This window comes from Humulus lupulus, chromosome 7 (genome assembly GCF_963169125.1).
Source record: "Humulus lupulus chromosome 7, drHumLupu1.1, whole genome shotgun sequence".
Taxonomy (NCBI): Eukaryota; Viridiplantae; Streptophyta; class Magnoliopsida; order Rosales; family Cannabaceae; genus Humulus; species Humulus lupulus.
Genome location: NC_084799.1, coordinates 179,151,327 through 179,166,156, shown reverse-complemented (window position 1 = coordinate 179,166,156; position 14,830 = coordinate 179,151,327). Strand labels below are relative to the sequence as shown.

At 35.1% G+C, this 14,830-nt stretch overlaps 1 protein-coding gene across 1 annotated transcript; it reads right to left on the bottom strand.

Moving 5' to 3' along the window:
• Positions 1-3,854: 3,854 nt before the first annotated feature.
• On the bottom strand, positions 3,855-14,481 carry LOC133788877 (protein STRICTOSIDINE SYNTHASE-LIKE 3-like). The gene is made up of 4 exons (XM_062226509.1): positions 14,015-14,481; positions 12,985-13,260; positions 5,136-5,303; positions 3,855-4,544 (listed from the first exon to the last, which is right to left on the bottom strand). The coding sequence occupies exons 1-4, from the start codon at positions 14,341-14,343 to the stop codon at positions 4,142-4,144; spliced, it is 1,176 nt and encodes a 391-aa protein (XP_062082493.1). The 5' UTR covers positions 14,344-14,481; the 3' UTR covers positions 3,855-4,141.
• Positions 14,482-14,830: the final 349 nt, after the last annotated feature.

Here is a 14,830-nt window from a genome sequence, read left to right as displayed (position 1 = left end):
TTCTACCTGTTTGTGCCAAAGCAACTTGAGGGCTACCAGACTGTGGATCATATTTTTTGCAATTTCAAAAGCCATTCAAGTTGCTCCTTGCTGAGAATTTGGTTCAGATTGGAGGCTTTTCATGTGCAAATGGATTGGGGGTAGTTGTTTCTATCTCTACCACCTTTGATGTTCTTCCAATCAGCTGGTTTGCCATGGATTTTCCAGCATGTCTCATGGGTATGCCTTGGTTTATTACATTATTCACACTAAACACGTAGGCGACCATTAGAGAATGGTTGTTTTTTCAGAGAAACGAGTAGTATTCTCATCAGTAATAAGGGAAACCTTCAAGTTGATTCCCCCCCCCCCCCAACATAACATTATGTGACTTTCCTCATGTCGAACCTCAGAGAACACCTTGCCTTTTGGGGTAAAGGTTGCCTACCAATTATAAGTCTCTGTACTTCATCAAACTCGACTCTAAGGTCAAGGAAAAATTTAAAAATCTAGTCATTCTCCATTTTTAATCTGACGACAAGCGAAGTCTTTAGTGCTCTACCATTCATAGTTATTAAAGAGGTAAAAATTCTACCACATTCTCATAAAGCTATTGAATTACTTTGTCATATCTTCATCTCCTTATTGAATGCCCCCAAGCTTCAACTGCAGTACAAAAAATTGGGACTGATTTCCAAATTTAAGTACATCTTGGTAACTTTATCCCATAATTCCTTTGCTATAGAATAACACATATATTTAGTGGGATCTGTTGTTGCTGGAAACTTAGTATCTCTAGTTAGGTACCCAATCTTGCCTCTTCCATGCACATACATCCTCATTGATTGAGACCACTGCAAGAAGTTCACCCAATTCAGTCAAATAGTAGTGATATGAATGGAATGGACTTCAGAATGGGTTATTTTTGTTGATGTGGTTTGAGAAGTGGTGGGGAAGGGCATGGGCTGATTCAGTTATTTCAGAGATTTCAGACATGATTTCCTATGGCTAAAAGTATCCTGAATAAAGGCTAATAAACTAGGGGAAAAGAAGGTTGTGATACTATAAAGAATTCATAATAAAAAATTATTACGTATATTTTTATTTGATAGTGAAAAAACCTAAAAAAATGCATATTACAAGTAAGTAAACAAATCGTCTTTTAATAATACAGATATTCTAGGCCAACTCGAAATCCTAAAAATCAGGAAAAAAACTAAAATAAGAAACAAATAATTCAGTTTCCTTAAGGGAATGATACCGATTAAATAAAAGAAATATTGTACAGATATTTCCACAATTCCAATTCTTGTTGATTTGGTTCACGATTTCCAACAGTTTTGTCTAAGACTTTTGGAGATCTAATGCTTGATTGATTTGTGTAAAATAATAATAAGTCCTCTACCATATGTGACCATTACTAGACATGATATCTCTTATACAATGAATAATTCTAGCATGTTTATGCAATTAAAGAACATTGGCAAGCTTGCAAACGAGTTCTATGTTATTTAAAAAGGGACAATAACACGTGGCTTAAATTTTCGTCCCAACAAGTCCCTTGATTTAGTTGGTTTATTAGATACCAATTAGGCAAGTTTTCTTGATGATCACTGCTTAATTTAGGAGCAATCTAATCTAAGGCGCAAAGATAAAAGTTGTGCCTTGATCGAGTATAGAGTCAGAATATCGAACCTTGGCGCATATCATATTAGAATGAGTATGGTTACAAGCTTTGCTAACTGAACTAGGGTGTGTTTCTTTTCAACCATTATTAATGTGGTGTGACAATCAAAGTATTGTCACCTTAGCCACCAATTTTGTTTTTCATTAGGGAACAAATATTATTAAGACTAACATCATTTTGTTCAAGACCTTGTGCTTTAACGAAAATCTAAAATAAGATTTGTGCTAGCACTTGATCAACCAGTTAACTTGTTGACAAAATCGTTGGCTACAACTCAATTTCTTCTTCTCAAATCCCCACTCCTTGTGACTGCCCTCGTTTTGTTAAGGGGAGATGTGAAGCAATATGTTAAGTCATCAACATAGTCATATGCTCTCGATTAAGTAATTACTAGACTCATATGCTCATTACTTTGTGTGGCATGCTGCCCCTGACACACCCATGTGGGGCCATTTTGTAATATGAGCATGCATTGGTGCACCCCATGGGTAGGGTAGTGACATTTTTGTAATTATGCATGTCTCCCAAACGAAAATCATATATGTTCCTGGGAAGACATTTATATCTAGGAATGCTCCTTAGGGGGAGGTGACCTGGTGACTTAGGGAAGCACTATGACCACCAGCAGATAAGGGCTTAAGTTCTGTACTCCTTTGCCCTATCAATGCCATATATTAATAAAACGATGTTTATCCATACTTGTCTGTGTATGCTTCCTTATTGTCTATATGTTGCTTGTTTGTTTCCATCGTTGGGTCATCGCGCACCACTTGTCTTTGTTGTATGCTTATATATTGTGTGGACGTATCTATGGGATGGCTTGCTTATACTTGGCTATTGTTCGTCGCATGTATGAGATGTGTTCGTGCCTAACCAATGAGTTTGTTTGTCCGTAGGAGTGAGTTTTAGGCTGACTTGCTAGCTTGGAGCTCCAACAAGTGCCACACGTTTCATCTACTTGGAGAGCAAAATAGTCAATTCGTGACACTCAACATCAAGTGGTGAGTCGGCGAAGCTCATAACAGCTTAAAGCCTCTAATCATACTCAATGCTTCTATCGTTAACTGTTAGAATTTATTATGTTGTTAGAAAAAGTTGCAAATTTTTTTAGGTTGTTAGAAAAGTTATTTGAAAGATGGTTTAAGATCTTAACTAATGTAGCTATACTCAAATGAGTATAAATATTATTTCTTGAGAGAGCTTTTAAATCATTTACATTATTATATTTTTTATTTTCACATCAAGGTAATGTAGGAAGACAAAAAAGAATAGGCCTTATGCTTCATTCAAAATCTGTGAGGAGATGTTTGGTATAAGAATTAGGTTTGGTGAAATGAGAATGTTAAAACTAACCCATGTTTAGTAAATTTATAATTAATGGTTTGTGATTCCAAGTGGATTTCACTTTTAACTTGATTTGGCAGTATTCTTGATTCATTTAAACACTTGAGTTTCACATTCTCTTAGTCTAAATCTCCTCTAACTCCACTCTCATCATACCCAATTCCCTTACCAAACAACCCCTAAAGAGCAAACAATTTATAAAATTTTGCTTTCTTTTTAGTCTTGAAAATTATCGATGCCAAAAGTTACTGGAGCAAGAGAAAACCATAAGATTGGAAATAAAAAAAAACGTACAAAAGATATAGGGATATTGGCAGCCTAAGTACCCAACTTCATGTTTTTATTGCACTTAAATACATAACTTATTTTTTTGAAGGCATAAATACCCGATGTTTATTTTTTGTTACAACGGTTACTTTTTACCGTTAAGTGACAAATACAAAACTTTTTAATTAGGAACATTGGCGACATAAATACACAAGTTTATGTAATTGTTGCACTTAAATACATAACTTACAAAAAATCTCTGTATTTAAGTGCAACATTTACATAAACTTAAGTATTTATGCTGCCAACATCCCTGCTTAAAAAGTCTAGTATTCGCCACTTAATGAGAAAAAGTAACAGCTACAACAAAATATAAACGTTAGAAAAAAAAATTTAGATATTTAAATGCAACACATTCATAAACTTAGGAATTTATATCACCAATAATTACCTATTTTTTATCTTCAAATAATGTAAGACCCACAAGCCAACATATCATACTTTTGTAGTGTTTTTAATTTTTTTTTAAACACTCGTACGTTATTTTTCTTCAAGAAATAGTTAAACTACACCCAAAAAATCAACCTGGTACATCCAGTATTTTTTTTTTTAAATATGTTTCAAGTCCTACTCAAATTCGTTAATCACAAGACCAACAGACAGTAAAAGTAGAAGGGTGGGTGATTCAGTGGAGCCCCAATATTTGCACATGACATTCTAAAAAATGGAGCAAGGACTCATAAGCCATGGTTTTCACAACTGGCCAGCAGGAAGGGAGAGGAAGTCTATAGAAGAAGCTACCTCTAGAATAGCATAAAAGAAAAATAAGCCGTGCCTTTTTTTAAAAAAAAGTAAGGAATAGATTCAAGTTAAGTTGTAAACTGCCATGAAAGGCATCAGAACACTTCCCATCCATAATTTCCCATCCTTTTCCTCAACTTCACTCACAGCTTTGACAACCTTTCCCTGACTGTCTTCTAATATCTGTAAGAGCTTGCCTTCTGGGCTATACTTGGCGACTATTCCATGAGGCCAGCCTCCAATGTGAAACATGAATTGCATTTTAGCAGAAATTGGGAACTTAAGCAGGACCATCCTTACCTTTGGGTACAAAGCAAATAGGTGAGCATAGATTGTCCTGCGACAGTGGATTGCCACCCAAAATTCACCCTTTTCGTTGGTCCTGATATTATCTGGAAATCCGGGGAGGATGGCAAATACATCTGTGGTTCCTGCCTTGTCTCCTTTCAACCAATATCTACTTAACCTGCATTATTTATAATAAAACTTTGAATCAGAAAATAGTTGTTTCATGAAATTTTTTACCACAGCATTAAAATAGCTCCTGGGTTCCTTACAAGGCAGATAACCTGAAGAATGTTCAAAAGCAGCCTAGCTGAATCTAATGCCCCCAGAATTATACTTACCCTGGTTTAACACAACAATTTATAATAAATATAGTTTGGTCCAAATTTTTGTTAGAAGTTCTCTTTTAGTAATATTGAATGTAGGTAATATGGCTACAACATTTTGCAAGCAGTTTGTCGATTCTCAAATGTCTACCAGTCAGATCTTGTCAAGAGAGAAGCATGATTCTTGGGAATGAAAATGTAATAAAATCTCTCATGCAACACTCAATTTCTAATGTGGACGGTGATGAATCTTCAGGTTAGCATTTCACATCCAATTTTATTAGTCAGATAAAACCTTTTTTTTGTTTTCTAAAATCCTCTAAAATTTATTCATTGATTCTTCAATTTGTTGTCCATTTGGCCTTCCATATTTGTGAAGCGAAAAGCTATGTACATGCATAGCACAACAAAAAAATAAATAGCATTACATATGAAATAGAATTTACCTGCCCAACGACCCCTCAACAAAGATAAAGAAAGATCCATCCTTGCTTAAGGTCAAACCATTTGGAAATTGGATATTCCGCACAAGTACAGTAGTTTTCTTTGTTTCTGGATTGTACTTTAGAACCCTTCCAGAATCTTCTCCAGAGAAAACCAACTGCAAGAAGTTCCTGGAACAAATTGTATCATGTTAGAAGTAAAGCATGGCATTCTCTTCTAATTAGACACAATAAGAAAAAATGGAAAACTAAACAGAACTCAGAAGAGAAATACAATGAATTTGAGGTCTACATGATAAAGGGACAATGTTAAACACTCGCTTTACTTTTGAACTGTCTTCTACTTTAATTACTGCATATAGTAGACTCAATCTGTGGCCACGCTTGAATTTTCATATCATTGACCCTGCAAGTACTTCCGATCTGGACATTCATCAGATAATGAAGTTGCTAACTTACAGAAACAGACATACTAGAGTTTCAATATTGTTTGAAGAAAGTTACTTAAATTAGATTGATTGACAAGTCCAAAAAACATATAAATCACGTTTGGAGAATAGAATGTGAATAATTTTTATCATGTGGTTTTGTTATGAAATTGGGGAAGGTATTGAAAAAAATAATCTAATAACCTAAATAATCCCCTAGTATGAGATAACTTAATAATCCCATTAAAAATCTTGAGATAATTTTATCTTATCCAGTCCCCCATCTTCATGTATTTCAATGGTAAGAAAAAGAATCATAACTTTACATCCAACTTGTTTTCTCCTAGTTTAGTGATGACAAATGATCAACTCATTACTTTACATCCAACTTGTTTCTACTAATTTAGTGTTGACAAATGATCAACTAATTCATTCCTCTATGTTTTTCTCTTATATTTTTTAATCTTATCCTATCCTTTCCTATCATATCCAATCCTACTTTCTAAACATGACCGTGGAAAATAATTCGTAAAAGTGGCAAAAGTCTGCAACATCATAAATGATGTGCAAATACTGATAAATTTTTTCAAGTGTCATCTATTATCTATGATAAACGAGTCTAAATAATATATAGTGAGATGTCGCTGCACTATAAACTGATACAAGATTGGAAGTATGAAGTAATTTAAAATTGCTGCACTAAGCTAGTTGAGCGCGTGAAGGATTAGATGCAAGGCAGTTTGGTGATTACAACATCCTCTAATATAAATTTGTAAATTGAGTTCCGAGGGAACTGAGAAAACATTAAAAATGCAATGAATAAGTAGTAAGACACAGGACTCAAGAAAATCCAAATAGTTACTAAGAGATAACCCATTGTTGGGCAGATGGCTGAGGAGTTCTTCCTTGGGTACTCTATGGGGAAGAGTCATAGAGGTTCTTTTAGAAGTCAGTGTGAAGACTTCTTCTTTTTCTCAGTTTGACAAATGGGATATTGGGATGGAGAATTGAGTACCCTTTTGAAAGGATAACTGGAGGGATCACAAACTTTGCTTCTTTTATTACAAGACTTTTGTAGAAAATATCGTATATTAAGCATTTTTACTCAGTATCTTTCCAACAGGGAAACCAAGCTAAATTATTAGAAAGTTATTATAACTAGATTATTTAGTTCTAAGCTAATTGATTTACTCTAGAATATTTTGTATTAAATACCAAATTTGTTTATACCTTTACAGTGCTCTTATTTAAAGGCCTTATTCTCTATCAATAAAGATTATCAAGACTAATTTTCCACATGGTATCAGAGATTTCCCTCTAAACTAGAAACTTTGAAGCCTTTTTTTTTCTCTCAGCCATCGTCTCTTTCCTTATGGCCACTCTCAACAAAAACTCTCCTAAATGGAAGCCTCGCTCCTCTGCCCGTGCCCCTTCGAAAGGCCAGCCCTTCATTACCGCTCCATTTGAGCCTTGCCCATTCACTCCAAGCTCAAATCACCCAACTCCATCAGTTGCTTAATACCTCCAAGAATGCTACTGCATCTGCTCCATCATCCTCTTCACATCCAGGTACCTTCGTTGCCTTCAATGTTCAAAACTCTGTCTGGATTGTGGATTAAGGGGCCTCGGATCACATGCTACTGCATCTGCTCCATCATCCTCTTCACATCCAGGTACATTCGATGTCTTCAATGTTCAAAAATGTGCTTGGATTGTGGATTGAGGGGTCTCGGATCACATGGCTAGTCAGTCCCATCAGTTTACCACATACACTCCTTGTCCAGGTACTCAAAAAATTAAGATTGCTGATGGTTCCCTCTCCTCTGCGGCTAGTAAACGGTCTATATATTTATCCCCCTCTATTACTCTTTATGATGTCCATCATGTCTCAAATCTATCGTGTAATTCACTCTCTATCAGTAAAGTCACTCAAGATCAGCAATGTTTTGCCTCTTTCTCACCACTCTGTTGTACTTTTCAGGATATATCCTTGGGGAAGATGATTGGGAGTACAAAGGCATGTAGTGGGTTGTATTACATTGATTTGATTCCTCCTGCTCAAGTAAATAAAACTTTTGGTTTTGGTTGTATTGCTTCTCGTAATAATGATATTATGCAGTGGCACCGGACACTCTCTTTTTTCCTATTTAAAATATATCTTTCCTAAGTTGTTTAAAAATAAAAATTTGAGCTCCTTCAAGTGTGACATTTGCCAGTTTCCTAAACACACGTGCTATTTTTCGTTTTGTACCTTACAAATCAACTCAGGCCTTTACTCTTATTCATAGTGATATATGGGGACCATCTACAATAACCAATGCCACATATACTAGATGGTTCATCACTTTCATTCTATGATAAAAAAAAATCAATTTAATGCTAATCTTCAAGTATTGCACACAAATAATGGCACTAAATATTTTAATTCCATCTTAGGTGATTATTTTCTTTCTCATGGCATCATTCATAAGAGTTCGTGTGTAGGCATACCCCAGCAAAATGGGATTGTCGAACACAAAAATAGACACCAGTTGGAGGTTGCTAGGGCCTTAATGTTTACCACATTCGTCCCTAAGTATTTTTGGGGTGAGGCTATCCTTACCGCTGTCTACCTCATCAATCGCATGCCCTCTCGAGTGTTGAACTTTCACACTCCACTCTCTATCCTTCTTAAAACATATCCACATACTCATCTTGTTTCTAATCTCCCTTTAAAAACGTTTGTTTGTACTTCTTATGTCCATGTTCTAGTCCAAACCGATCCAAATTTGATCAACATGCTCTTAGGTGTGTTTTTTTGGGCTACTCTTCTACCAAGAAGGGGTATAAATTCTATAATCCTTCTACTCAACATATATACGTCTCCTTAGACGTCACATTCAATGAAGAACAACCTTTTTATCCCAAGATTCCACTTCAGGGAGGGACAATGAATGAAATTTCTAGTTGGAATACTTGCCTACCTAAAGCTATCCCAGAAATTGATCAAACTATTCACATCAATCTCTTATCTCCTTCTCTATCTGACATAGGAACATTTGAGCAACAATCTCAGCCCCAAACTAAAGAACTTTTAGTTTACTCTTGGCGACCAAAGGACCATCAGGTAATACAACCAATTAGTGCTCCAACATCTCATGAGTCTGACCCATAGGCTGTTCCTAATTTAAGTGCTCCTTCTCTCAATCCCATCTTGCCTAATGATGTTCCTAATGTTGAGCATTCTAATATGGTGGAACCTGAATCTGAGTTACCTATTGCCAAGAGGAAGGGAGTCCGAAGTTGTACTCTACATCCAATGTCGATATATGTCTGCTATAGTAGACTAACTCTGAAATATAAAACACTCCTAGCAAAAGTCGAGCAAGTGGTAGTTCCTACAGATATAACTGAAGCACTCACAGAAAGAATGGAAGAAAGCAATCTACGAGGAAATTGGGGCACTAGAAACCAACACAACGTGGACAATAGTCAATAGACCTAGAGAAAAACATATGGTTGGATATAAGTGGGTATTTATGGTTAAACACAAGGCTGATGGAACGATAGACCGATACAAAGCAAGACTAGTTGCAAAAGGATTCACCCAAACATATAGAGTGGACTACAATGAGACATTTACACCCGTTGCCAAGTTAAATACAGTCAGGGTTCTACTATCAGTTGCTGCAAATCTCGAATGGACCCTACAACAACTAGATATCAAAAATGCCTTCCTTAATGAGCATTTGGAAGAGACAATTTTCATGAGAAACCCTCTAGGCTTCGAGGAAAGATATGGAAAAGAAAATGTGTCATCTGAAAAAATCTCTCTACGGCTTAAAACAATCTCCAGGGACATGGTTTGAAAGATTTAATCGGGTGGTAAAACAGTATGGGTATAAACAGGGTCAATCGGATCACACCTTGTTCTTCAAACACGCAAAAGGGTAAGGTAACTATTCTCATTGTCTATGTTGATGACATGATACTCACCGGCAATGTTTAAAATTTCGTATTTAAGCCTTGAGGCGTTTTGTCTTTGTGAGGCGAAGCGTACGCCTCAAGGCGCATTGAAGCGTAAGCCTCAAATATTTTATTAAAAATATATTTTTAAAATATAGGATGAATGATTCAAAGTTATAAAGCATAACATGTCTTCTAAAATTCAAACATAACATAAAATGTGTCATAAAACTCAAACATAAATATCTCATAAATTATCTAAATTTCTAAAATAAAGATAAATTTAGAACTAGAATCTTCATCATTGCTTGAAGTATGGTTATATTGTAAAATCCACTCATCATCAACATCACCATCACCCTCCTCCATCACAACTTTTTTTTAGTTTCTAATCATTTTACTATCTACACATAACAAAAAAATTACCAAAAGTAATGAAATAAAAATATATAATAGAAAAAAAAATATAAGTTAAACTTAATATACCTTAATTCTCCTCTTATGTATGGAAAAAAAGCTTCAGCTATGTAAGGAACAAGACAGCTTTGTTTTGTATTTTAGTTTGTTTTGTTTCTATGATTGAAAAGTAACGAGTGACGACATCAATAGCTAAGTGTACAGAAAGAGTGATTAGGTTTTCTAAAATTATTTGTTTTAGGGTTTATTGGGCTTTTTATTTTTAATCAGTTATGTGTTTTTATTGGGCCTTTTTTAGTTATTTAAGTAAAAGCCCATTATTGTGAAGGAGAGAAATAAAAAAAACACAAATTGGGCTTTTTAGGGTTTACATAAACCTAATATAAAAGAGATCCAGTGAGGCGTGCGCCTCTTTGTTTTCCACCTCAATTACTTCCAATAAGCGCCTCACAATGGTGAGGCGTACGCCTCTGTGTCTTCAGTTAAGGCGTAAGCCTTGAGGCAATTTTGCTACGCCTCATATTGAGGCGCGCCTCAAAAACGCTTTTTTAAACATTGCTCACCTGTGATGATTATGTAGAGCAAGAAAGACTTAAAGGCTTGCTAGCCCAAGAATTCGAGGTAAATGATCTTGGACCAATGAAGTATTTTCTAGGAATGGAGGTTGCAAGAACAAAATAAGGAATTGCTGTGTCACAAAGGAAATATGTCCTAGATCTACTAAAGGAAACATGAACGAATGGTTGTAAACCTGTGACAACACCAGTTGAACCAAAAGGCAAGTATAAACCTACAAAAGAGAAGCCAATTGACAAAGGAATGTATCAGCGGTTAGTAGGAAAATTGATCTACCTATCTCACACAAGGCCCGATATTGCATTTGTTGTGAGCTTAGTTAGCCAATCCATGCACAATCCATTCGAAGAACACTTGGAAGCTGTATACAGAATTTTACGCTATCTGAAGAAAACACCATGAAATGGATTGCTATTAAAAAAGAAGGAAAGAGGTATTGAGGCCTTCACAGATGCAGATTGGGTAGGGTCAGTTGAAAATAAAATATCAACAACTGGATATTGTACTAAAGTATGGGGGAACTTGGATACTAGGAGGAGTAAGAAGCAACCAGTGGCAGCCCAAAGTAGTGCCGAAGCAGAACTCAGAGCTCTTGCTCAAGGAGTATGCGAATTAATTTGGATCAAACGCATGCTTGAAGAATTAAAACTTCAAAGGACCGAGCCTTTAAAGTTGTATAGCGACAACAAACAATCAACATAGCACACAACCCAGTCCATAATGACATAACCAAGCATGTTGAAGTGGATAGACACTTCATTAAAGAAAAAATTGATGGAAAGGAACTATGTGTTGTATATATTCCTAGCAAGCAACAAGGAGCTGACTTACTAACTAAAGGGTTATCAATAGAAAGTTTCAACGAGTTAGTTTGCAAGCTGGGCATGTGGAATCTCTATGCACTAGCTTGAGGGAGGGTGTAGAAAATATTGTACATTAAGCATTTACACATTATCTTTCCAATAAGGAAACCAAACTAAATTATTAGAAATTGACTATAATTAGATTATTTAGTTTTAGGCTAATTGATTTACCCTAAAATATCTGTAATTAATCTAGAATATATGGTATTAAATACCAGATTTGTTTATACTTGTACAGTGCCTATTTAAAGGTCTTATTCTCTATCAATAAAGATTATCAAAGGCTAATTTTCCACAACTTTACTATGGAAAATGCATCCACAAAATTTCCATTTTTTCAAATTCTTTGAAAAATCATTATTGAATCTTTACTTTTAGGCGAAACCTAAATTGATACAGAAACTGAGAAGTTCATCTCATTGCTGTTCTTTATGGATATTTTTCCTTTCATGATTCTTCACCTGATATGAGAGTAGATATGTGCAAAGTTCGGGTAGTTTTTCTTGTAATTAATCTTTTAACTGAGAAGTTCATCTCATTGCTGTCCTTTTTGGAAAATTTTCCCTTCATAATTCTTCAACTTATATGAGAGTAGATGTGTGAAAATTTCTGGTAGTTTTTCTTGAAAATAATCTTTTAGTGTCCTTGACAGACCTAGATAATCTCCCTAATTTTGAGTCTTTTAATTTATTTGGAAATCATCTGTTCCTATGAGAATAAAGGTATTTGGTAGGCTGTTTTATCTGAGAAATATTAATACTTACAATTCGATTCAAAGGAAAATGCCTCAACTGACTCTATTTTTTTCATGGTGTCTGATGTGTAAGAAGGCAATGAACCAATAATGGATCATCTAATTTTGAATTGGACAGTGGCAAGTTCCCTCTGGTGTAATGTGTTAATGTTATATTAAGAAAGCAATTGGTTTTTGGTGAATCTAAGAATGTACCTGTTAGGCAGAATTGTGTGAAAGCTACTGTGGTTTATTTGGCTGGAAAGAAATAATCAGATTTTCGAAGGAAAAGAACTGGATGTGGCTTTTCTGTGGGAAAAGTTAAAATTTATCATCCCTTTGGGCTTATGAGGTAAAGGAATTCAAGGATTTCCCTCTTTCCTAGTCATCTTAAAAAATTACTTGTTTTAAGCAGAGTTGTTTTTTTTTTAATTTTGTTCTTGATGTATTGTTTTATTTAATGTTTTACTTTTGTTTACTTTATCAGGATACCTTTCTCTCTTTTCTGTAATAGCTTTTTCCAATCAATAAAGGTTTTGTTTTATAATCAAATATTTATATATAATGTATACACACATAACAAATCACCTTCAGATATTGATGTGAAAGTACAAGTACAATCCCGTAAGGAATTCCTGCTCACTTAAGGCATCGCAGATCTTTCATATGCTTATAATGAAATAAAGATAAAGTGATTTGTTTTAGGCAGTTCCAGACAGAAACAACGGAATTGAAAATGGTAATTATTCTCTTTCATGCAATTGTATGTAACACATGGATACGTGTAGTTTCAGCAATGCCCATTGAGCTTCACATGTTAACTTTCAGAATAGAAATAATTCAAACCACGTACTGTTAGCATCTTAAAAGAAATAGCAAAAGAAGTCTACCTCCTCTGGTACTTGTTGCTGCTATCTGTAAAATAGACATTCCCTTCTTCATCAATGTCTAGATCATTAGTAAAACCTAATGGCACTCCTTCTGCCTCGGTTGCAAGTGGTGTTGCGAGTCCACCTTCAGGTCCCACCTTGAGTAGCCCAAGATATGCATCTGCAATGTATAAATCTCCTGTTTTCTTGTCAAACCGAAGCCCAAGAGGCCGGCCACAGATGTGTTCATTTGCAATGTAACTCAAAGGTGATGGTTTGGGATCACATATTTCTGATCTGAATCCCCACAGACATCAAACAAAGATACATATCACAACATAATAAAGGTTTTAATGCAAATAAAAAGCAGTTAGATGATAGTTTAAAATAAAATTGGCAAAACAAGAGCATGATTTCTATTTAGCTACAAAAATATTTCATGGAATCACATACAAGCCATGTATTCTAACGTTCATGAAGTTGTAAGTTAAATTTGCTTCGGTGATCATGTTAAAGATATTACCCCAGAAGAATTGAAAATATACACATATACCTACAATATCCACAAGGCATCGTCTACAATGAACTTGTCAGGTATCCACATGACAAGAAGTAAAGTCTCCTCAAATTAGAAGTAAAGAATCTCACACTGAATATCAACGAAATGTTTTTGGTTCATTCATGCAATGCAACATATCTGTAGATAGCCTTTTTCACAGAAAAAATAGTTGACACTAGCAAAGCTACATAAATATTCTTAGGTCAGGTCAATTCATAACGAATTGCTAATTCACTCTCAAACACATCAATTCAGAATATCACATACTCGGTCACAAACTTAACTAGTGGCACATATTCGTTTAACAAATCCGGACTATGTAACAAAGAAAGTACATTGTTATGCATATAATATAAATATACTTTACTCATTATGCAAAATCAACGGTTCATTTGAAATACAAACTACACAAAATGACAACTAACACAATTCAAGCGACACTAAAACACATTAAACTAGCCAAAAGAATGAAACCCATATCGAAAATCTGACCTATTGGGCGATGTATAGGCGAAATCAGTCCAAGAGTGGCCATTCCAGAACAGAATTCTGCCATCGGCGACCCCAGTGTAAGGTCCACGGCCGAGAGAATCAAAGGTGACGCTCTCAGGGCCCTGGACCAGGTTAAAAAACTTAATCTCCGACCTTTGGAGCAAATTCTGGTGGTCTCTCACGGTTGGAACGTCGGACCAAGGCGAGAGATGGATCATGTGAGCTTCAAAGTCTGGGAAGTCGGAGATGGCGCTGTGCTTAAAAGGGTCTGTGGCACAGTAGAGAGCTAGAAGGAGGAAGATTCCGGCAAAAAGTCGGGTGAAAGCCATTGAGAATTGCCGGCGAGAGAAAGAAGGGAATGAGATTAAGAGGTTTGAGAGAAGTAGTACATGATTATATTTGAATATGAAAGAGTAGGTTGTAAGTGGTAAGTAGTGTGGAGGTAGGTGAGCACATTGTTGTTATCGGTGGAAACTAAGCGAGAAACGATATGCATTTATGAGAACTAATTGCCAACTTTCACTTATTCAGCTAGTAACGTGCAAATTCTGATTCCTTCAAAGGCAAAAAATTATTGAATCAATAACTAGATGATTGAGGTTTTTTCTTTATTTTTTAAAGTGTAAACACTAGTTTGGTAAATATCAACATTGAGTTAAATTAAAAAATATATATTATTATTTGTACGTCATCCTTTATATAGCCTAAAAATATAACATGAGAATGATTTGTACTAAATAAAAAAAATTAGAAAAAATCACAAACAAAATAGATAAATGATATATAAATAATTATAAGAATTCACTTCAATTCCTA